This window comes from Zingiber officinale, chromosome 1A, assembly GCF_018446385.1.
Source record: "Zingiber officinale cultivar Zhangliang chromosome 1A, Zo_v1.1, whole genome shotgun sequence".
Lineage (NCBI taxonomy): Eukaryota > Viridiplantae > Streptophyta > Magnoliopsida > Zingiberales > Zingiberaceae > Zingiber > Zingiber officinale.
The window spans coordinates 144,118,804-144,139,484 of record NC_055987.1 but is presented as its reverse complement, the minus strand read 5'-3'; the positions used below and the strand labels follow the sequence as shown (position 1 = coordinate 144,139,484).

Genomic DNA, 20,681 nt, shown 5'->3' with positions numbered 1-20,681 from the left:
AACTTTGCATTGGACTTCATTGTCCCACTGACATTTATGCATCTTCATACGGATATTTGGAGTGATCTCAACCGACCATTTGACTATGATCGTTCAGCTGCTGTTAATGCAAGGCCCGTTCTGATTGCCCATCATGAATGGGAGGCACGCAAGCACACTCCTCTTCAGCTTCTCCTGTCATGATCAATTCGATTGTTAGTGATCTGCAAGCATAAATCTAAAATGATTTAGAAATTCTCTGTTGCTCACCATTATCTGAGAGATGAAACCAACAAGAGAGAAGCAAAAACTACCTTTGGACGGACACTTTTCTTCGTCTCAATCTGATTCATTCTGCAGGTCAATTGACGACTCAGCAACATGAGTTCCTGGAGGGTTAAGGTTCTCTTCGCCAGAGTAATATCGCCACGAACTCGAGCGCAGTCTCTCCCATTGTTCTTGTTGAGAAAACTTGCATCGAGTGAAGTTTGTTGGGAAAGCAATTTGATGCTTGAAGTGCCTGCGGCCACATTTTCTGCTGTTGAGCTGCTACTTGAGCTTGACCTTCTACGGCCATCTGTCTCTGATGCAGATTGCCAGTTGGCGTTCCAGACGGAGTCATTAATCTTCGTAGTGTTCAGATGGTCATCCTCTGAATATGTTGCAGGAAGAGCAACGAGATCCAGTCGGAGAGGTTTCCCAGGCTTCTCTTCCCAATCAAATGGGACAGAAACCACTAGTTTTGAAGGGAATGGGAGTGAAGATGAGACCAAAGGCACTGCATGGGAGCTCCATCCCTGCTTTGGCGTGCCTGGTTTCTCCTCCCAAAGGAAGGGGACTGATATCTGCTGTTGCTCCCGATGCAGGGGAGGTGGCTCCAAGTGATCGTTCCCCATCTCAATGGTGGTGAACACTGGATCCATAGAGGGGATCTGTCACGCTGGTTTTCAGCTGGGGCAACTGGGTATACTAATAAGCTCCTGTGGATTTGATGTAGCAATTCCTCAACTCAGATTTGTTCAACCGTACCACTTTGCAAAACAGGTGGTGGATTTCAGTCTTCTAATATCAAAAGATTGTGTGATTTGTTTCCCAGAGGATCGACCAGAACCACTTCGCACATGCACCTTGATAGATATTTTATTTTTGATATAATTGCTTAGAGTAATGGAATAGCTCCATCGGACAACAGGACGACGACAATTTTGGATATCATATGTCATATAAGTTTAAATGAGCATCACAAATTTTACCATTCAATCCAATTCGACCATAAAACTCTAGACAAGGGGATAACCACTAATAGCTACACAAACATCTCAACAACAACAGACCTAAGTCCATTACCATTAACCTAACTACAATAGAACTAACTGTTAAATGGCTCAGAATGTCTTAGCCAGAAAGCCTCTCCTTACGGGTGCCAAAGTAGTGAATATACTCGAGGTGCTAATCTTAAATTAACTTCCTACTGCTAAAGTCTAGAGAGAAGAAAGGATTTTGACACGGACGGTTTCATTTCAGTCATGAGTGAAATAGTTTGCTGAGTTGGACCAGCTGAGTGATGGATATACAGCTTGAAGATGCTGCTGAGCTGAGTTGTTGCAGCCGCTGCCGCCGGTCTCATTTGTTGGGCTACCAGGGCCATCATGAGATTCGCTCGATGTACCACCTTCAGATGGGGGACTTGCTGCTATAGGTGCTCCAAAGCCTAAAATTTGGGGTGGAGGTGGCGAAGGTTCCTTCCTAATTGACTCTGGCTTTGGCTTCTTCCCTCCTGCAATGAAGCTTCCCACTACAACCTGTATCAAGTACAATGGAATAAACAAAATGATCTATGCAGGGCATTGATAGGGCGAGCTTTAATCTAATTTCCATTTGTTTAGCGTGAAAAACTCTAAGAAAACTAGATCGCCAGAAATATTCAGATATATAAATCACTTGTAGTTGCTGTCATTGTTGCACATATAGGCTGAATAAATATTGATGTATTACCTGCACAGGTGTTGCAGCCACAAGCATTCCAGCAACCCCACCACCAAGTATGCGGCCATTAGATCCGGCTAGTGCAACGGTCAACCCACCACTTCTACTACGAGTACCACCTTCTTCTGTAAGCAGGAAAGAACCTGACAGAGAGATGATCTCATAGCGTCCCTGCGTGAACATTCCGAACATGTTACACAGGTCATGGCAACAAGTTCATCGCAATGTACTTAGACAAGTACATTGTTCTGAGACAACTCTTTAAAATTTCAGTTTGGACAACTTGAGTGCCCTGTAACAATGTCATCAGAACACTAAGATGGTATAATACTTTTTGAGCAAAGTGTATCATCAGTGAGTGTGTGTGTGTGTGTGTGTTTTAAGTGCTGCTAATTTCCAATACTCAGTCAAGCTACTTAGGAAGGCTATATCAATATAGAAAAAAAACAAAAAAAAAGCGAGAGAGAAAGAAATAATTAGCAAAAGAGAAATTGGCCTTATTAACCACAGTTACTGAATGTCAATCTTAGGTCCAACAAGAAAAATCCATTATAATATATCAAGCGGGCAACGGAAAAAAAAAAAAAACTAATCACTGTTCAATCAATGCAAGGCTTGCTTAATCAACAATGGCATCGGTGGCCTTCCTGTGCACCTTCGGTTATCATAGGGGTAGTCCCGTCTGGTGAACACATGGGCAAAAGAAAAACAGTGTCGGAACTTATCATATCACATATAAGAAAGGATTCCTAAATTCTAAGTGATCGTACTTCTCCAAGGACACCATGTCGTATCAATGGTGAAGCACCAGGCAAAGGTGTTTTTCTAGACCAGCCCTCTTTCTCAAGAACTGAACTAAAAGACCACAGATACATGTTCAACCTTTAGTGCTAGCTAGCTTGACAAGCAAAGTCTCACTGTATATAGGCTTTCGATCTTTCAAAGAAAGAAGCATGTAGTGGCTAATTACACTGATTTAATAATAATCTAAATTTTTTCACTTAACTATGTCCAATTTACATATCAACTGCAACAAATTTAAGTTTTTTTCATTATAAAAAACTATTCCAGAATAACTTGGTTCTTTAATACTAATCCACCTATGAATGGATTGAAGGCTTCCTACTAAGTTGAGAAGCATGCTGATATGCACAATTAGTAACATGAGGTTGATCTTATAGGTTTGAAACTCATGAAATGTTTATTTTATCTGATTTTAGTTTCATCAGATAGCATTCAAATAAGGCAAGGAGTCACTCAGGCTCCTCAATGCATCATTCTCCACCCATGGCTACTACAGGAAATGCTACATCTCCGTCCACCCATGGCTACTACAAGAAATGCTACATCTCTGTCCACCCCTGATTTCTTGTCAACAATGCTATGGCTCTGCTTCCAGAAGGATAAAAGCATTTCCTGCTCACGCTATCTGCCGAGTGAATTTGGTATTAGTTTCCTCCACTTCAATACTAAAATACGGCTGCCTCTCCTCAATTTTCTTATTCTTCTTCTCGTTCTATCTATCAAGCATCTTCACAACAAGAAAATCAACTTCTTAAATGCAAAACAAGATACAAAGGCAGCTAGCTCTATGACTCAGTTGAGGGCAGTGTGTGCCAGTGTAAATAAAAAAAATTATAGGCGTTCATCCATAATATTCCAATTTAATCAATATGTAGTTGCATATATCATATGAATTACAGAAATCCCACATGGAGATATTTAATTGACTTGTAAAGGAAAAAAAATTCGTAGAAAGATAATTTCTTCAGTCAGCCACAGTGTTTTGACCTTAAGAGTCCACTCCCATCATAGGATTCACTAGCCTAACACATTAGAAAGATAGAAGCACATCCATATATATAAGTTGTCCTACTTAAGAATTCAGAAACAATTAGCAACTCAAGCATTTTCAGATTTAATATAGTACAGCATTCAAGAAAATTATATTGATCAAATGGTTTTGTAGTATCAAACCTGATAAGTGACAGTCCCACCAGATATTGCTGGCTGCCGAAGTGTTACATCAGATATGTCACCATTTGCTGACAGAATACAGACACTCCGAGGTCCTTGCTGTGAAAATGACATGATTTTTGAAGCAATATCCTGCCAATCCAAAACAATAATCTTAATTGAACAATGATTTACCTCTCCAACAGTTCCATAAATTTCTTTATTAAAGCAACCGAATGAATATTAAAATTTCAAAGCGCCAAATAGTCTGGAATCTAGATGCCACAAAGTACACAAGGGATTCTTTGATATGATACATTTTTTCCAATCTAAAATTTTAGGAGTAAACCAAAATGTCATGCATGCTCTTTGTAAATACATTATACAAGACAAACTTGTATGCTACAAAGAATAAGACATACAAGTAAAAGAATCAGCCTAGGAATGGCATCAGGCAAATGCACAGTACATCACTGTATGCTAATCGATGAGCACAAACTAGCTGTAACTTAGGACCAATTTACTTTCTAGGAGAGTACAGGAGGGGCATGAGAGGAGAGGGAAGTGCAATCCACCAAAGTTATTTACCCAAGGGAAGAGAAAAAGGGAAAAAATAATGAACTCCCGTTGCTCACTTCACTCTTGCTCATCATCTGCACCTTGCCCACCACCATTTCTCCCTCACATGGGACCCAAGCCAGCCACCCACAACACATCTCTCTGCCTCACCCTCACTCTCATTTGTCTATCTATCATTTGCGCTCAATCTAACCCTTGTCAGACCGGGGCTTGACCCTGCCTGAATCGCACAAGCCCATCCAAGATTCCATCCACATTGCATTGCTCACCGAAACAAGGCAAAAAGATCTTTTCCATGGGATTCTGTGCAAACCACCCGTCCACTCGGTCTTTGCAACGCGATTTGGCTCATTGTCTCCAAGGAGTCATGGAGGAGTCCTATTTATCTGAAATTTGGGAAGTAAATTGAGGAGGGTTTTAACAACTGTACTCTCATAACACACCTCTCCTTCCCGTCTCCCCCAATTTCTAGCATGTAAACAAGGCCTTAGTCTCACCAATAACTTATGAGTTAAGAATAAATTATATTGTTATAAAGATTTTAAAAAAGCATATGAAGACAACATATAGTCAACCAACTACATTGCCCATATGCAGTATGCATGAGCCTATGTGTAATATCAAAATATTAGGAAATATTTATATTGACATCTAAAGTATTTATCCCTTGCAAAATAACTATATAAGTTAGTACCTACAAGTTACAATCTACTGACTGAGGTATTTTAGAGTTTTTTTAGTCAATTTGGCTTAGTTTAAATCAAACAAATATGGAAATGTAGACTGCATCTTTCCATATGTAGATGGAATTTGATCCCCATCAAATTCCACTTAGGTGGCAGTTATGTGGCTTAAGCGGGGACATTTTACAACCATGATCATTACACACACACACACAAAAATCATCTACACTGAAATTCAGAACATCAAATTGGTTTCTAGAGGCAAAGACAGTAAAGTTTTGGATCAACAAAAATCCAGTCTAATATCTAACCAAAGCAAAAAATCTAGTCTAATAGGAGTTCACTCATCTACCAATTTTATCAACAAAAATACATAATCATATGAATCATGACAAAGTGAATATGAAAGAATTCCTCTATTAACTCTACTATTTATGACCCATGCCCAAAAACATGAAGTTAAAATGCATGAACAATTATGCTCTTGGAGAAAAAAGAGAAATATACACCATAATTCAAGCTCAAGTACTTGCCTCTCCAACTTTAACACTAATAACATGAGGAGTAAAGCCAATCCCAGGGGTGCCTGTGTAATCATAAACACTGATGTTAAACATTCTCACAAAATAAATCTAAACAATTAGCAATTCAAAATGAAGGAAGAAGATGATAAAAGACATGAAATAGAAGGGGTCAGAAATTCAAGAAATGCTGCTTGTGCACTTATAAATTAATTCTGTAATTAGTGTACAGTTGAAGGATTCCGTATGATGAAGTCGGTTGCCTAAAGCTTGGCCAAAAATCAATGGTTGGACAAGGAAAAGCATCAATTTATTCAACCAGTTGATCCTTGGCCAAAAATCAATGGTTGGACAAGGAAAAGCATCAATTTATTCAACCAGTTGATCCTTAGCCAAAAATCAATGGCTGGACAAGGAAAAGCATCAATTTATTCAACCAGTTGATCCTTGGCCAAATCCAAACTGATGTCCAAAATCACATCAGTCAAAAAACAATGAAACACTGACCATACAAATAATTTTTTCCTTTCTAATTTTTATTTATGACCAACCAATTACAGTGAAGCTGTAGTGTGTAGAGGGCGAACAAACAATTCCTTAGTTAGTGCGCGCGCACACACACACACAAAACAAAAAAAATAAGAAAAAAAACTTAATTGAGATGAATATTATTAGTTTAATTTAATGAGTTATTAAATTAAACTAATAATATTCATCTCAATTAAGTTTTTGTGTACACCTTAATATTATTAGTGATAGACCAAAAAGTTAACTGAGATGAATATTATTAGTGATAGACCTTACCTACTTAACATTTTGTGTACACACACACAAAAGAAAAAAGAAAACACCTTAACTTAGATGAATATAATTAGTAATATAGCTTACCTAGAGTCCAATGGAGAAATAAGATCATATAGTCAACTTCAACTGGTTGGGCTAAGATACTATAGAAAGATAGAGGCTCAAAACTACATATATGTGAAAAATAGCACAACTTCAAGTTTCACTTTTCATTTAATTTTTTTTTTTTCAAGTAAGATTTGTGGGATAAATAAGGTTATAAATAAGCCAATCCGAATCAAACTTTATGTAGTTGACGCTTATTTCTAAGGTAACCAAACTGCCTAAAATTAACCATGCAATTAAAAAGGTTATTCAAGTTCTTTTTTTTTTTTAACTTGGTTTATTAAATGTTATTGATTTCTTAATTTAAGCTTCTTTGATCATCTAAAGCTTTTACATTTGTAAGTATGTTTGGATGGTTAATGAGCTTGATATGACATGTTTGTGTTAAGAGCCTTTTATTTTTATTTTTTAGGTTTATTGGCAAGCTTGATGAGAGTTTTGTTGATGTGCATGGTTCACAAGAATTGTAGGTAATTGTTCTTGAACATTGCTACAAAAAAATTCACACTTATGAACATTACCGGCTTGAACACATGTATTTAAAGCTGTTCATTTAATTTAATGAGCTATTCAAGTTTGTTAATTTAATTGACCTTCCATGTTGAACAAACATAAACAAACTATTACCAAGCCGAATACCAAACTTGCTCACGTATGGTTCATTTATAGTGCTAGGAATAAACAATTAAAAGGGAAAATCAAGACAATGCAGAAACAAAATCCTGCTCTCAAACTATGGCGCTATTATTAGATGAACATAATAGCAGATGATTTAAGAATGCAGCTTAGGAAAAACAAACAAATAAGAAAAATAGCGGCAAGGGAAGCCTGGAAATCTTCCATTGAAATCACCTATTCAAAGTTTTCATTTTTGAGGCACCTAGATGTAGCAATGCTACACAAACAGAAGATATATGGGGTGCACGTTCACATTAAAGAAATGAAAATAAAAATAATTACCCAATGCATCTAGTTGTTGTTTCTTTCCTGAGCCTGGAGGGCGGCCACGGCGCTTAGCTGTTGGATCAGAGCCGGGACTATTAGAGTATCCTGAGGCGGAGGATGGAGTTAGACCCAACGACATGGAACCATCAGGTCCGTATTTTCTAGGTCTTCCTCTCTTCTTCTTCATTGGCTCATCCAAGTTAAAAACACCACCTTGCCTCACTGCAGAGAGATCACCCCCCTGATACAACGAACCAGTCACATCCACTTGTTTTGGCTCCGATGAAGTCATGGGGAGAAAAGAAAGTCGCATTCCCTGAAACATTCCACCCGAATCCGGAGTCACAATCGAACTGTTCGTCGTCGCGCCAGCTCCAGCTCCATAGGAACTAGGACCCACCGCCACATTAGGAGGTTGAGACGCACTCAGTCGCTGAGGCTCTCTCCCATCCATTCTGAAACCCTAACACCAAACTTTACTCCCGGCGCTGCCACTAAATCCTAGACTCGCTGAATCAACAAAAACTCGGTCGTTAGTCAAATGATCACTTCGCGTCTCCATGAAAACCAAATAATTTTTTTTAAAAAAAACGACGAAACGCGAAAAAAGTACAAAACTTTCACGACCTTCTATCAAAGGACACAGCTTTTTGATAGGAAAAATTCGATTCACTTCATAACAAACAAAACACATCCTACATTTTACTAAGCTGAAAGAAGGAAATACTTTTCGCACGAGAAGACGGAAAAAAAAACACACACACACACACATTTTGCCCTAAACCGTTCAGAGATCGAACGTAAACGATCGGAGAGAAGGGAAGAGAAAGGACACATACCACGGGCAGAGATCGATGAGCTTCGTCTGGCGGAAAGGAGACGCCAAGTGAGGGATTTAGGTAGAGGATGGCAGTGAGAGGTGAAATGCGAAAAAAAAAAAAGATCGCTTTTTCTTTTCCTCGCAGATATCGCTGCTGACTGGTACCGAACCCTGGCCGCACCACGAAACCAGACAAAGAGAAAAGGTCTCAAAAACTAAAAAAGTGGGGAAATGTGTTAAGATTCTTTGCTACCATAGGAAACGATGTCATGCTTATGCGGTTAGGCCACGAACTGGGAGTGGGAGATTAATTCCGAACACTTTGAATAGAAAACAATTAATTAATTCAAACTCTTAGTCGGGGCTCTTTCAGAAGCTATTTAGGATATTATCCATTTTTTTTTTTTTTGACATTTTCACTTTTTGTTCCAAAAAATATATTTCGTTTTGTTACTATTATATATAAATATAAAATCATAGAAAAAACATCGTGGGGTGGTGGCGCAGTTGGCTAGCGCGTAGGTCTCATAGCTTTGAGCAATCCTGAGGTCGAGAGTTCGAGCCTCTCTCACCCCAATAATTTTTTTTTAAATTAATGCATATACATCTGTATTTTATGCACAATTTACGTAGTAGTTGTTAAAACGTGGCATGCGCCGTTGCAGCAACGCAGTTTCTGAGTTCGTTAATTAATTTGCTACACATCGCGATTCCAAGCCAAACCGCCCAAACCTTCCACGAAAGACGTTCTTTTTTTCCTTCGCCGCCGCCTCCTCTGTTTCCATCCTTCATTTCATCGCCAAGATCATATGACGCCCATCGGATAGCGACGCCTTTTGTTGTGCACGAGGATGACCGGAGCCACCCCATTTTGCTCCGATGTGTGGAAACTGCATACGGCGTTCCCCTCCTCCTCCTCCGCTCCGCCGCCTACTTGGTCGGCATCGAGCAGCACGTTGGCGACGCCGCCGCCTTACTGGCTTACTGCCTACTGCCGTCCCAAGGTTTGGTCGAAATCTACCGCATTCTCCGGCCCGGCGGCTGTTGGATCCTTCTCCTTTGCGCATTTTTACCTAAACTAAATCAACCGACAACGACTTGCCTTGGCTGCAAGAAAATCCTAGTCAACGATCAAGGCGAACAGCTCGGCCGTTTGGTCATAAAACCGTGACTAATATATTTTTAAGAAAAAGTAAAATAAGTAAAATAAGACAACGACTTGCCTCTCTCACCCCAATAATTTTTTTTTAAATTAATGCATATACATCTGTATTTTATGCACAATTTACGTAGTAGTTGTTAAAACGTGGCATGCGCCGTTGCAGCAACGCAGTTTCTGAGTTCGTTAATTAATTTGCTACACATCGCGATTCCAAGCCAAACCGCCCAAACCTTCCACGAAAGACGTTCTTTTTTTCCTTCGCCGCCGCCTCCTCTGTTTCCATCCTTCATTTCATCGCCAAGATCATATGACGCCCATCGGATAGCGACGCCTTTTGTTGTGCACGAGGATGACCGGAGCCACCCCATTTTGCTCCGATGTGTGGAAACTGCATACGGCGTTCCCCTCCTCCTCCTCCGCTCCGCCGCCTACTTGGTCGGCATCGAGCAGCACGTTGGCGACGCCGCCGCCTTACTGGCTTACTGCCTACTGCCGTCCCAAGGTTTGGTCGAAATCTACCGCATTCTCCGGCCCGGCGGCTGTTGGATCCTTCTCCTTTGCGCATTTTTACCTAAACTAAATCAACCGACAACGACTTGCCTTGGCTGCAAGAAAATCCTAGTCAACGATCAAGGCGAACAGCTCGGCCGTTTGGTCATAAAACCGTGACTAATATATTTTTAAGAAAAAGTAAAATAAGTAAAATAAGACAACGACTTGCCTCTCTCACCCCAATAATTTTTTTTTAAATTAATGCATATACATCTGTATTTTATGCACAATTTACGTAGTAGTTGTTAAAACGTGGCATGCGCCGTTGCAGCAACGCAGTTTCTGAGTTCGTTAATTAATTTGCTACACATCGCGATTCCAAGCCAAACCGCCCAAACCTTCCACGAAAGACGTTCTTTTTTTCCTTCGCCGCCGCCTCCTCTGTTTCCATCCTTCATTTCATCGCCAAGATCATATGACGCCCATCGGATAGCGACGCCTTTTGTTGTGCACGAGGATGACCGGAGCCACCCCATTTTGCTCCGATGTGTGGAAACTGCATACGGCGTTCCCCTCCTCCTCCTCCGCTCCGCCGCCTACTTGGTCGGCATCGAGCAGCACGTTGGCGACGCCGCCGCCTTACTGGCTTACTGCCTACTGCCGTCCCAAGGTTTGGTCGAAATCTACCGCATTCTCCGGCCCGGCGGCTGTTGGATCCTTCTCCTTTGCGCATTTTTACCTAAACTAAATCAACCGACAACGACTTGCCTTGGCTGCAAGAAAATCCTAGTCAACGATCAAGGCGAACAGCTCGGCCGTTTGGTCATAAAACCGTGACTAATATATTTTTAAGAAAAAGTAAAATAAGTAAAATAAGACAACGACTTGCCTCTCTCACCCCAATAATTTTTTTTTAAATTAATGCATATACATCTGTATTTTATGCACAATTTACGTAGTAGTTGTTAAAACGTGGCATGCGCCGTTGCAGCAACGCAGTTTCTGAGTTCGTTAATTAATTTGCTACACATCGCGATTCCAAGCCAAACCGCCCAAACCTTCCACGAAAGACGTTCTTTTTTTCCTTCGCCGCCGCCTCCTCTGTTTCCATCCTTCATTTCATCGCCAAGATCATATGACGCCCATCGGATAGCGACGCCTTTTGTTGTGCACGAGGATGACCGGAGCCACCCCATTTTGCTCCGATGTGTGGAAACTGCATACGGCGTTCCCCTCCTCCTCCTCCGCTCCGCCGCCTACTTGGTCGGCATCGAGCAGCACGTTGGCGACGCCGCCGCCTTACTGGCTTACTGCCTACTGCCGTCCCAAGGTTTGGTCGAAATCTACCGCATTCTCCGGCCCGGCGGCTGTTGGATCCTTCTCCTTTGCGCATTTTTACCTAAACTAAATCAACCGACAACGACTTGCCTTGGCTGCAAGAAAATCCTAGTCAACGATCAAGGCGAACAGCTCGGCCGTTTGGTCATAAAACCGTGACTAATATATTTTTAAGAAAAAGTAAAATAAGTAATTTAAATATTAAAAAAAAACAATTAAATTCATGGTTCTTTAAATTATTATTTTTATTTTATTTTATTTCGATTTCAACTAATGGTGAATTGCGATAGGTCGCAGTGGCAGACCGCATCTCATGCCTTGCCACAAAAAAAAAACTTGTAATTTCTAAAAATGGCAGTCCACGCCGAAAGCAGGGATACAAAGGGAGGGAGAATGCGCAGAGGCAGAGATCGGGAAAGGAAGAGAGAGCTAATCGCGTTCTCTCTTCTCTCTTCTTCTTCTTCCAATTCATTGCGCGTGAAGAAGAAAAGAGTAGAGGGGACGGCGGATTAATAATCTTCGACAGTTCAACTTGGAAGCGACAAAATGCATATGATGCGGCGAATCAAGGACATCGCCTCCGGTCACCCTTCCGTCCCTGATCCGGTGAGTTACCCCTCTTCCTTCTTCTTTTCTTTTGAAGTTTGATATGGGTTATTTCTCATCTAATGCGCTTGGGGAATCTTTTCAACTTGATGAATTTCTCGCTTCGTAAACCAATCTGAGTTATCTGTCTGTAGGTGTTTTCTATTCAAATAGGATTTTTTTTTTTTTTTTTTTTTTTTGACTTGGATTGAAAAATTGTACCATAATATGATCATGATCTTCAGACATTTAACATATATGCCAAATCTTATATGTAGTTATCAAAATAGGTTATATATATATGGTTATTGCATCCAAATCAACTCGTCATCTTCGAACATTTAACAAATGTTTTTTCTTCCATGTTCCTCTGAGCTCCCTCCCTAAGAATGTCTCTTCTTATTATGCATGCTATTTTTAGTAGCTTTGAGTTTACAATTGAAAATTAGCTCATTTGGATTGAGATTGCAACGGCATTAGAATTTTGACTGAAGTTACTGGTCGGTCTATGACCGACAATTACCTAAGTGGATTATACAAAGGGCTTGACGGGTGTTGGAGCTAAGATGGTTTTAGTGATTTGTTTGCATTAGATGAAGTGAACCGTAGGATTTGTTCGTTCAAGAATTTAATAATGTATAACATACTCATTTTGTTTGGTAGTTCTTTCTTGTGAATTCACTAGTCACTGCATTTTCCCAAAAAGAATTCTTTTGATTCTGGGAACTGGGATACTAGATTTAGTGAAACTGGCGTTTAATGTTAGATCTGTTACCAAGTAAACAATTAAATTTTCTTCACCCTACACACACACACACACACACAAGGTAAACAATGATGAATAAAGTATGGTTCTTTTTGGTAAAACAGAACCAAGTCTAAAGCAAAAATGGAAAATTGAATATGCTCTTTTCATTATATTTTCTCTTTTTAAAAGCTTATCATGTTCAATTATTCTGAAAAATACATGTTCACACAAGGATGTGAAGGTGGACAAGAAAACAACATATTTTGATGAGGAAGGAGAGGAAGATTTTACAGAAAAATCAATGGACACGAACAAAATGGCTACTGTAGATCAACATATGGCTCTGTCAGATGAAAATGTTGATGGAAGAAGAACGCTGACATCTGAAGTAACAAAGGTTGATCAACTACCCAAAAAAATGCATGATATGACAATCAGAGATGATAAAGTTGATATAATGGATGAGAAGGTTTATACTGTGCTTTGGTTCAGACTATTACCTCAAAGTGAAGTTTGATTAGTGTTAATGTTCTGTCTGACATTATTTATAACTGCTTTTGCAGGAGCAAGATAATATAATGATAAATGGAAATGGAACTAATCCTGGTCAAGTAATTACAACGACAATAGGTGGCCGAGATGGCAGGCCTAAAAAGGTCCCATTATTTTGTTAATCTATAATTGTGATGTTTTTTCCATTAGTGTGATGTTTTAGATGTATAGTCAACATGATAGTTAAGTTCTATTTGCTTACTTTGTTAAGTGTTAATAAATCCAGTTGTGTGCTTTTGGTATCCACTCAAATCACAGCTTGTTCATGCTGATGTTTTTGTTTTTTTATTGTTTTCTCTATTGGCTCAAACTGATTAGATGATGTAATAGTTTAACATAAAGTTTTCTAAATGTTACAGTGACTTCACTTTTAGATGCAATTTTTTTTACAATTAAGATTTTTGTATGTGACTTGTGTTATTGTAAGCATCAGTTGAAATTCTTTAACAAAGAAATGCAGCCAATTCAATTTTTATAAATCTTAATAATATCTCATTATGCTTTCTTATGACTTAGTTAGCAACAGAATTTTGTTAAATCAATTTAGTGACTTAATTATTAATTGGATTGCAGCTGATGTCATATAAAGCTGAGCGCATTGTTGGAACAGGTTCATTTGGTGTAGTTTTCCAGGTAAATCTATTTCTGATAGACTATTATTTTTTTTTTCTAAAATTACAAATATTGAATTGTCATATATCATGGTTCCTTGCTAGTGCAGGCTAAATGTTTAGAAACAGGAGAAGCAGTTGCAATCAAGAAGGTTTTACAGGATAAGAGATACAAGAATAGGGAACTACAAACTATGCGCTTACTTGACCATCCAAATGTAGTCCAACTAAAACATTATTTCTTCTCAACGACTGACAATGATGATCTCTACCTCAACCTCGTTCTCGAATACATCCCTGACGCTCTTTCTCGAACTTTGAAGTATTATAATCGCATGAACCAACATATGCCACTCATTTATGTAAAATTGTATACATTCCAGGTGAACATTTTGTTCTTCTACATTACATTCTTTTCCAAATATTTCCTCTCTTTCTAACTTTTTTCGTAACTACATTATTTTTTCTTATTTATGGGTGCAGATTTTTCATGCACTTTCTTACATTCATCAGGTTGTAAGGGTGTGCCATCGGGATATCAAACCACAGAATATATTGGTAAGATTATATGGGAGTCATTTTGGAGGAAAACATGGTAGAATTACTATGCATTCTAGTATAAACTGATCATTTTGTGCAAATGACATGGCTAAATGTGCTATCAGACCACCATTATGGTAATGGCACAATCTAACAAGGGAAGAAAGGGGGGAAATTTTCTAGCCTACTAGATTCTATACATAAAATTAAAGAGTAAGAAGCTATTTTCAAATATATTCCTGGGGCATGATAGTCGTAGAATAGAGGTTCTGCTAACCTACAATAATGTGTACCTGCATATTGTAATTGAAGCGCTGATTGCATAGATATTTGCCTCTTGATAAATTATGAGACCGTAAAATTATACCGTGTTACCTCGATCTATTCTTCAATGTGCAGGTTAATCCACACACACATCAAGTAAAACTCTGTGATTTTGGCAGTGCCAAAATGTTGGTAAGTCAGCGATGTGTTTGATTATTGTATAATGTTCTCATTTGACATCTCATGATCTCATTTCAGGTTCCAGGAGAGCCTAATATATCTTACATTTGTTCGCGATACTATAGAGCACCTGAACTCATGTTTGGAGCTACAGAATACACAACTGCTATTGACATGTGGTCAGCTGGTTGTGTGTTGGCAGAGCTTCTCATAGGACAGGTGAGACTGTTCTTACATTAATTCTTTTATTTTGATTTTATACTTGTTTATGCTATCTTTTCCAAACAAGTTTATCTTCATAGGATGAGCATAAATTATATTGCTTAATGCATACGACATAATTGTTATGCAGAGGATATTGAATTACTCTTAGTGTGAAACAATTTGCTTTGCCTTTAATAATGTCGCACAACAGAATCTCAAGTGCCATATCCAACTCTCAAGGAATTTGTTACTTGAAAAATTACAAAATGAATAAAAGTTACTTTTTGAAAATTGTGTTGAGTAAGCCAAGAGAATTTAGGTGTTTGACAAGACATATGCTTAAAAGTCATATCTTGTCAACAGACGTGTGGGGCAGGATGCTATCCAAAGAGTTGTAGTTACAAGGTATTTATGCTTGTGCTCCTAGTAGTGGTGGGAGTGACTAGATTTCTACAATTGACATTGCTCATCTCATAGCCAGAGTAGTGAGCCAGATTTAACTAACCCCATCAAAAAATGTTTATACTTATATATATATGTTTCAGTTGAGCTCCTCCGTTACTATATGAAAACTTTCTGCATTCTTTTTACAAATTGGTAAAATGTATAGAACTCATGATGCTTCATGAAATAATTTCACATCCTTAGTTGTTGCATGGTCATTTTATCGTTGTATCTTCTTGGTTTTGGACTGTTGGCTTCCATGAGAAAATTGAAGCCTAAAACTAGTACTATATAAATTCCTCTTGCAGCCTCTACTTCGAGGGGAAAGTGGTGTTGATCAGCTGGTGGAAATCATTAAGGTTAATTGACATTGATGGCATTTACATCTTCTCTATAAGAAACTTCCTCTGCTATCTGATCTCACTTATTCTTGTTGTTTCTCAGGTTTTAGGTACTCCAACAAATGAAGAAATCAAGTGTATGAACCCAAGTTATTCAGAATTCAAATTTCCACACATGAAAGGTCACCCTTGGCACAAGGTTAGTTGATTTTGTATTATTATGATGAGCTTCCTAGTAATCCAAGTGACTAACATACCATGCCAACAATATACAGCTTTTCGCAAAGTCAGTACCGACTGAGGCAATTGATCTTGTGTCAATGCTACTTCAATACTCACCTTATTTGCGTCCTACAGCTGTGAGTATATAACACATTCAAACAAAAAGAATGGTTTTCTGTTTGCACTGCCATTGTACCAAGTCAATATCTTATTTATTTATCTCTTATTTTTTTCTTGCATCTTGCTATCATTCCCTATTTGATCAACAATTGTTTGCCACGGGAACCTATTCCAAATAACAATAAATGTGTTTGCCATCATTAATACAGTTGGAGGCCTGCGCTCATCCATTCTTTGATGAATTAAGAGACTCTAACACATGTTTGCCTGATGGCAAACATCTTCCTCCTTTGTTCAACTTCACATCTAAGGGTAAGGTCCTGTTCTCCTTCCTGTCTTGTTATACTGTTCTTTACATGAGATTTAATTTGAACATGTTTGCAGAGCTTGAAAGTGCTTCTCCTGAACTAGTGGAACGTCTCCTACCTTGACGTTGAGCTTCAATTAGGGACAAGAAGTTTAGGCATACTTTGGTAGATAACTTCTTTTTCCAGATTTCCTGACGTGGTTAATGGTTGGACTTCAAGGCGAACAATTTTGGTGAATTGACAATGATTTTAGTTGAAGCCATCAGAGGTGCCAAAAGTTTGTGCGTGTAAAGTGCAAGATTTCGCGGAGACTTTAAGTGGTGGAGCAAGCAAAAAATTCCTAAATCAGCAGTCAATCTTGTGTTACATCTGACAACACCGTGGAGCATCTTACCGTTGACCATTGTGTTGTACGTACGTAGCTTCGTTGTACAATGCTAATATACAAGTCAATTTTTTTTTACAAATTTGACTTTTCATTGTATTTGATGAATTAAAAGATGCTTCTGTAGAAGCAATTCATGCTATCTCATTATTCCAAATAAAAATGCTTATCTCTTCCATTTTTTTTATTTAATAAATTAAAGTTTAAATGGGGGTTAATTATCTGGTAAAGGACATGCATGTTTTTCATTCCTAACCTGGCGACTGGTTCTGTTATCTAGCAAAGAGAAAACATGGATTTTTTTTTTCTTGGAGAATATATTCTTCCAATGACAAAAGCTTGACTTTTCAGTCTATTGCTTCACACAATCTAAAACATTTATTGTCTGGATCTTAATACGACTTTTTAGTAGCAATTTAAGTTATAATTACATTATGTCTTTTGGACAGGCAAAGAAGGGGTCTGAATAGGACTATAAATGAGTCGAGTTTTGTGGTGTTTAAGTTTATTTGATAAGATAATCAAGTTAAGTCAAGTTTAAAATGAACCAAGCTTTTGAAATGACTGTTCAAATTTTATTTGGTTTATTTTTTATGAGTTTGAGTTTGTTTGAAAGTTGACTTGAGCTTGGTTCGTTTAAATGTTATCAAGCTCTCATTTCAAGCTTGGTTCAAATTTAGTTTGAGCTTGACTTGAACTTGATTCGAACTTAATTCGTTTAGATGTAATTGTGCTTTCAAATCAAACTTATTTGATTGTTTGAAACTTTTAGTTACTTGATTGGTTATTAAATTTGATAATTTAAACTTAATGTTTATTTATTTTATTATTTATTTAACATATTTAAAAGAATTTTATTAATGAATATGATTTGTAAACATTGTTCATGAGCGTTGTTTACGAACGTTAACGAGCTGAACACATATGTGTTCAAACTTGTTTATTTAATTTAACGAGATATTTAAGTTTATTTATTTAATTAATTTTATGTATATTGAACGAATATAAATAAATTTTTACCAAATCGAACATCAAATTTATTCACGAATGTATAATTTATCTAGAGTCTAAGGTCTTTGACAACACCAGCACAATCTAATAGTGAAAGGCTTGTTAGGTGAGATGTGGATGTGAATTGAAGGTGTCAGTTAACAAATCACAGAAGGCACACACAAGTGGTGGTGGTGGGGAAGAAGATAACGGCAAAGATGGGCAGAGGTGGTCTAACTCCTGTGGAAACTCAAAACATTTCTTTCAAAAGGTTGCATGGTGCAAGTTTCGGCAGTCTTCGATTTATTTATTTATTTATTATTACTCTCCCTTTCCTTTACACAACCTTGACATTATTGCACAAGTCAATAAGCATGCCAAGTGTATGATTCTGTCCATATTTTAATTTCATTTGAGCCCTCAGGCATGCCACACAACTCCTCTAGAAAAAAGAACAGCAGACTTTTAAGTACAATTCAATCTCCTCTACAAAGTGATGAACCGTTCCGATAAGAAAACTTGAGTATCATGTTTTATATGCTTCAATCTCTTTTTCACTCTGAAAGAAAGATTATCATAAGCATGCACTTGCAAACTAAAGCCAGTAATTAATCCTTTCCCGCATGTGATCCACAGTATGACACACTTTAAGCAATACATGTGCTCCATCATATGGCTCTAAATAAAAGTAAAGATGATTAGTTATATCACCTTCTCTTCTCATAATTATGATTAGATAGAATAATTAACAATGATCAAATAACATAAATCAATAATAATTTACAACATATATATACACGTGAGTATTAAAATGTAATCATATATAATGAAAATATTAGATTTAGAGAAAGCTAACCATTTTAAACACACGTCATTATTATTCAAAGTTATATATATATATATATATATATATATATATATATATATATATATATATATATATATATATATATATATATATATCCAAGTCAAATTCATAAGCTTCAAATGTGAGTCAAACAAACTGTTCTAACTCAAATGCAACCGGAATCGAAATTCATAGGATAAATTAAAACAGACAAAATTCCTCCCGTTTTCTTTTATTATTATTTTTTTTCAAACGAGGCAGCTTGTCGAGGTCTTCATCGGCCACCATCGCTGTTCCCTCCACGCGCACAAAGCGGGCCCTTCTCCCCAGCGCGTCCTCCATTATGCTGTCCCGCGCATGTGCCGTTCCCCTCCCTCGCACGTGCGCTGCAGCTCACCTTCCCTTCACATGCGCACATTCAACTGCATGCGACAGCAAATGGACAAAATAGCCGGATTGATTAAATAGCTCGACTCGGCATTAAACAAAAATAACGTACGATAGTGGATTCGTCGTCCACCGGCACCGCCCTCTCGTACCATATGAGTGCCATCGAACACCACCGTGCCACATCATCATTCTCTCGGCTAGGGTTTCTTCATCTTCCTTCTGCGGCAGCTTCCACCTCTTTGGATCATCAGGAGGAGTTCCTCATGGAGTACACAACAACGCAGTGGCCTCAGGTTTTCCTGTTTTCCATTGATTAATGTACTCAAGCCTTTTCTGCCCCAATTTTCGTTAGTTCTTCGAATTAAGCAGTAGTAGTAGTAGCTCACTTTCTTTTGCTTTTATTTTTTTTCTGCCTTTTTCGTTTCCATCCATCTCTGTGTCTTCTCTCTGTTAGCTTTAATCGCCTCTATCGTGTGCACTACGCTGGCATGGAAAAAAAAAATCCGTTTGATTCTTTCTTGTGCAAAGTTTTGCGTTGGTGATTTAGTTTCTGATCGTTCGGAGATCGTTCCTCATGGCAGGAGCTAGCGTTGGGGAAGGCCATGGAAGAGTTTGGATCCGCCGCCGCCACGCTGAGGCCGGAGACGGCAGAGATGAGGACTGATAGGGCTGCCCGGCCGCCGCGGAAGGAGCAGCCGCTGCTTAAGTGCCCCAGGTGCAACTCCGGCAACACCAAGTTCTGCTACTACAACAACTACAGCCTCACCCAGCCGCGCTACTTCTGCAAGGCTTGCCGACGCTACTGGACCGAGGGCGGATCTCTCCGCAACGTCCCGGTCGGCGGCGGATCGAGGAAGTACAAGAAAACCTCTTCTTCTTCCTCCTCCTCCTCCGCCGCCGCCTCCGCTGCTGCGATCAATACTCCCAAGAAATCCCCTGTTGGGCACGTCAACCTCTCCGCGACGACCGCCGGGATCCCTCAGCAATACATGCTGCCGGTCGAGTACAACTACATCAACAGTCACTGCTCAAATTTCACTCCCTTCTTGCCCATGATGTCCGTTTCACCGGCCTCCTCCGCAGAGTTCCTTTGGGGATTCGGAGCGCAGGACTTGATCAGACGATCGCCGGCTATTAGTTTTCCGATGGACGGAGACGTTAGCGCAGCTGGGTACGGCCCAATGGCGGAGGAAATGAAGCCGGCGGTGGTGCCTTCAAGTGGCATTCATGATCATGTGGCACACCAGTTGTTTGAGGAAAATAACAACAATAGGCAACGTGATGAGCTTCCTCCACCTGCAGGGTTTTGGAGTGCCGTCATGAACAACAATGCAGCAGGATCATGGTAGAAACAGGAAGTACAGTTTGTCGACTATATATGTTATGCGTTTTGATTATTTACAATATACACTATATGATATGATTACTCACTCTTTTTTTTAAAGTACTTGTTTTAAATTTTTATAGTAACTTGTTCATGTTGTGTGGATGTGGGGGAATTGTAAGATGAACATGTGGTTCATTAAGAACATTGTAAGAAAATTGGTTGTTTGATAATTATATCAAGAGAATGATAGAGT

At 38.8% G+C, this 20,681-nt stretch overlaps 4 protein-coding genes and 1 non-coding gene across 6 annotated transcripts; 3 read left to right on the top strand and 2 right to left on the bottom strand.

The window, feature by feature from the left end:
- On the bottom strand, positions 1-1,052 carry LOC122037235. The gene is made up of 2 exons (XM_042596678.1): positions 294-1,052; positions 1-174 (listed from the first exon to the last, which is right to left on the bottom strand). The coding sequence occupies exons 1-2, from the start codon at positions 900-902 to the stop codon at positions 94-96; spliced, it is 690 nt and encodes a 229-aa protein (XP_042452612.1). The 5' UTR covers positions 903-1,052; the 3' UTR covers positions 1-93.
- A 130-nt stretch (positions 1,053-1,182) lies between these two features.
- LOC122037226 (AT-hook motif nuclear-localized protein 10-like) lies at positions 1,183-8,589 on the bottom strand. Its single transcript, XM_042596670.1, has 6 exons — positions 8,398-8,589; positions 7,574-8,068; positions 5,717-5,769; positions 3,943-4,074; positions 1,975-2,136; positions 1,183-1,781 (listed from the first exon to the last, which is right to left on the bottom strand). Exons 2-6 carry the CDS (start codon positions 8,010-8,012, stop codon positions 1,500-1,502), a joined length of 1,068 nt encoding a protein of 355 aa, XP_042452604.1. The 5' UTR covers positions 8,013-8,068; positions 8,398-8,589; the 3' UTR covers positions 1,183-1,499.
- Positions 8,590-8,870: 281 nt separating this feature from the next.
- TRNAM-CAU lies at positions 8,871-8,954 on the top strand. Its single transcript is given in 2 exon segments — positions 8,871-8,908; positions 8,919-8,954. It is a non-coding gene; the product is annotated as a tRNA-Met (tRNA).
- Positions 8,955-11,056: 2,102 nt separating this feature from the next.
- LOC122037208 (shaggy-related protein kinase alpha-like) lies at positions 11,057-17,056 on the top strand. Of its 2 annotated transcripts, none has more exons than XM_042596665.1 (13): positions 11,057-11,976; positions 12,936-13,172; positions 13,267-13,359; positions 13,829-13,888; positions 13,977-14,249; positions 14,350-14,424; positions 14,806-14,862; positions 14,929-15,069; positions 15,807-15,857; positions 15,943-16,038; positions 16,115-16,198; positions 16,391-16,493; positions 16,566-17,056. In XM_042596665.1, the coding sequence occupies exons 1-13, from the start codon at positions 11,917-11,919 to the stop codon at positions 16,610-16,612; spliced, it is 1,377 nt and encodes a 458-aa protein (XP_042452599.1). In that variant the 5' UTR covers positions 11,057-11,916; the 3' UTR covers positions 16,613-17,056. The 2 variants fall into 2 exon arrangements, with proteins under 2 accessions (XP_042452599.1, XP_042452600.1); XM_042596666.1 differs by having other exon boundaries at positions 11,058-11,976; positions 12,945-13,172; positions 16,566-17,055.
- A 2,163-nt stretch (positions 17,057-19,219) lies between these two features.
- LOC122010785 (dof zinc finger protein DOF1.8-like) lies at positions 19,220-20,681 on the top strand. Its single transcript, XM_042567266.1, has 2 exons — positions 19,220-19,394; positions 19,683-20,681. The coding sequence occupies exons 1-2, from the start codon at positions 19,254-19,256 to the stop codon at positions 20,448-20,450; spliced, it is 909 nt and encodes a 302-aa protein (XP_042423200.1). The 5' UTR covers positions 19,220-19,253; the 3' UTR covers positions 20,451-20,681.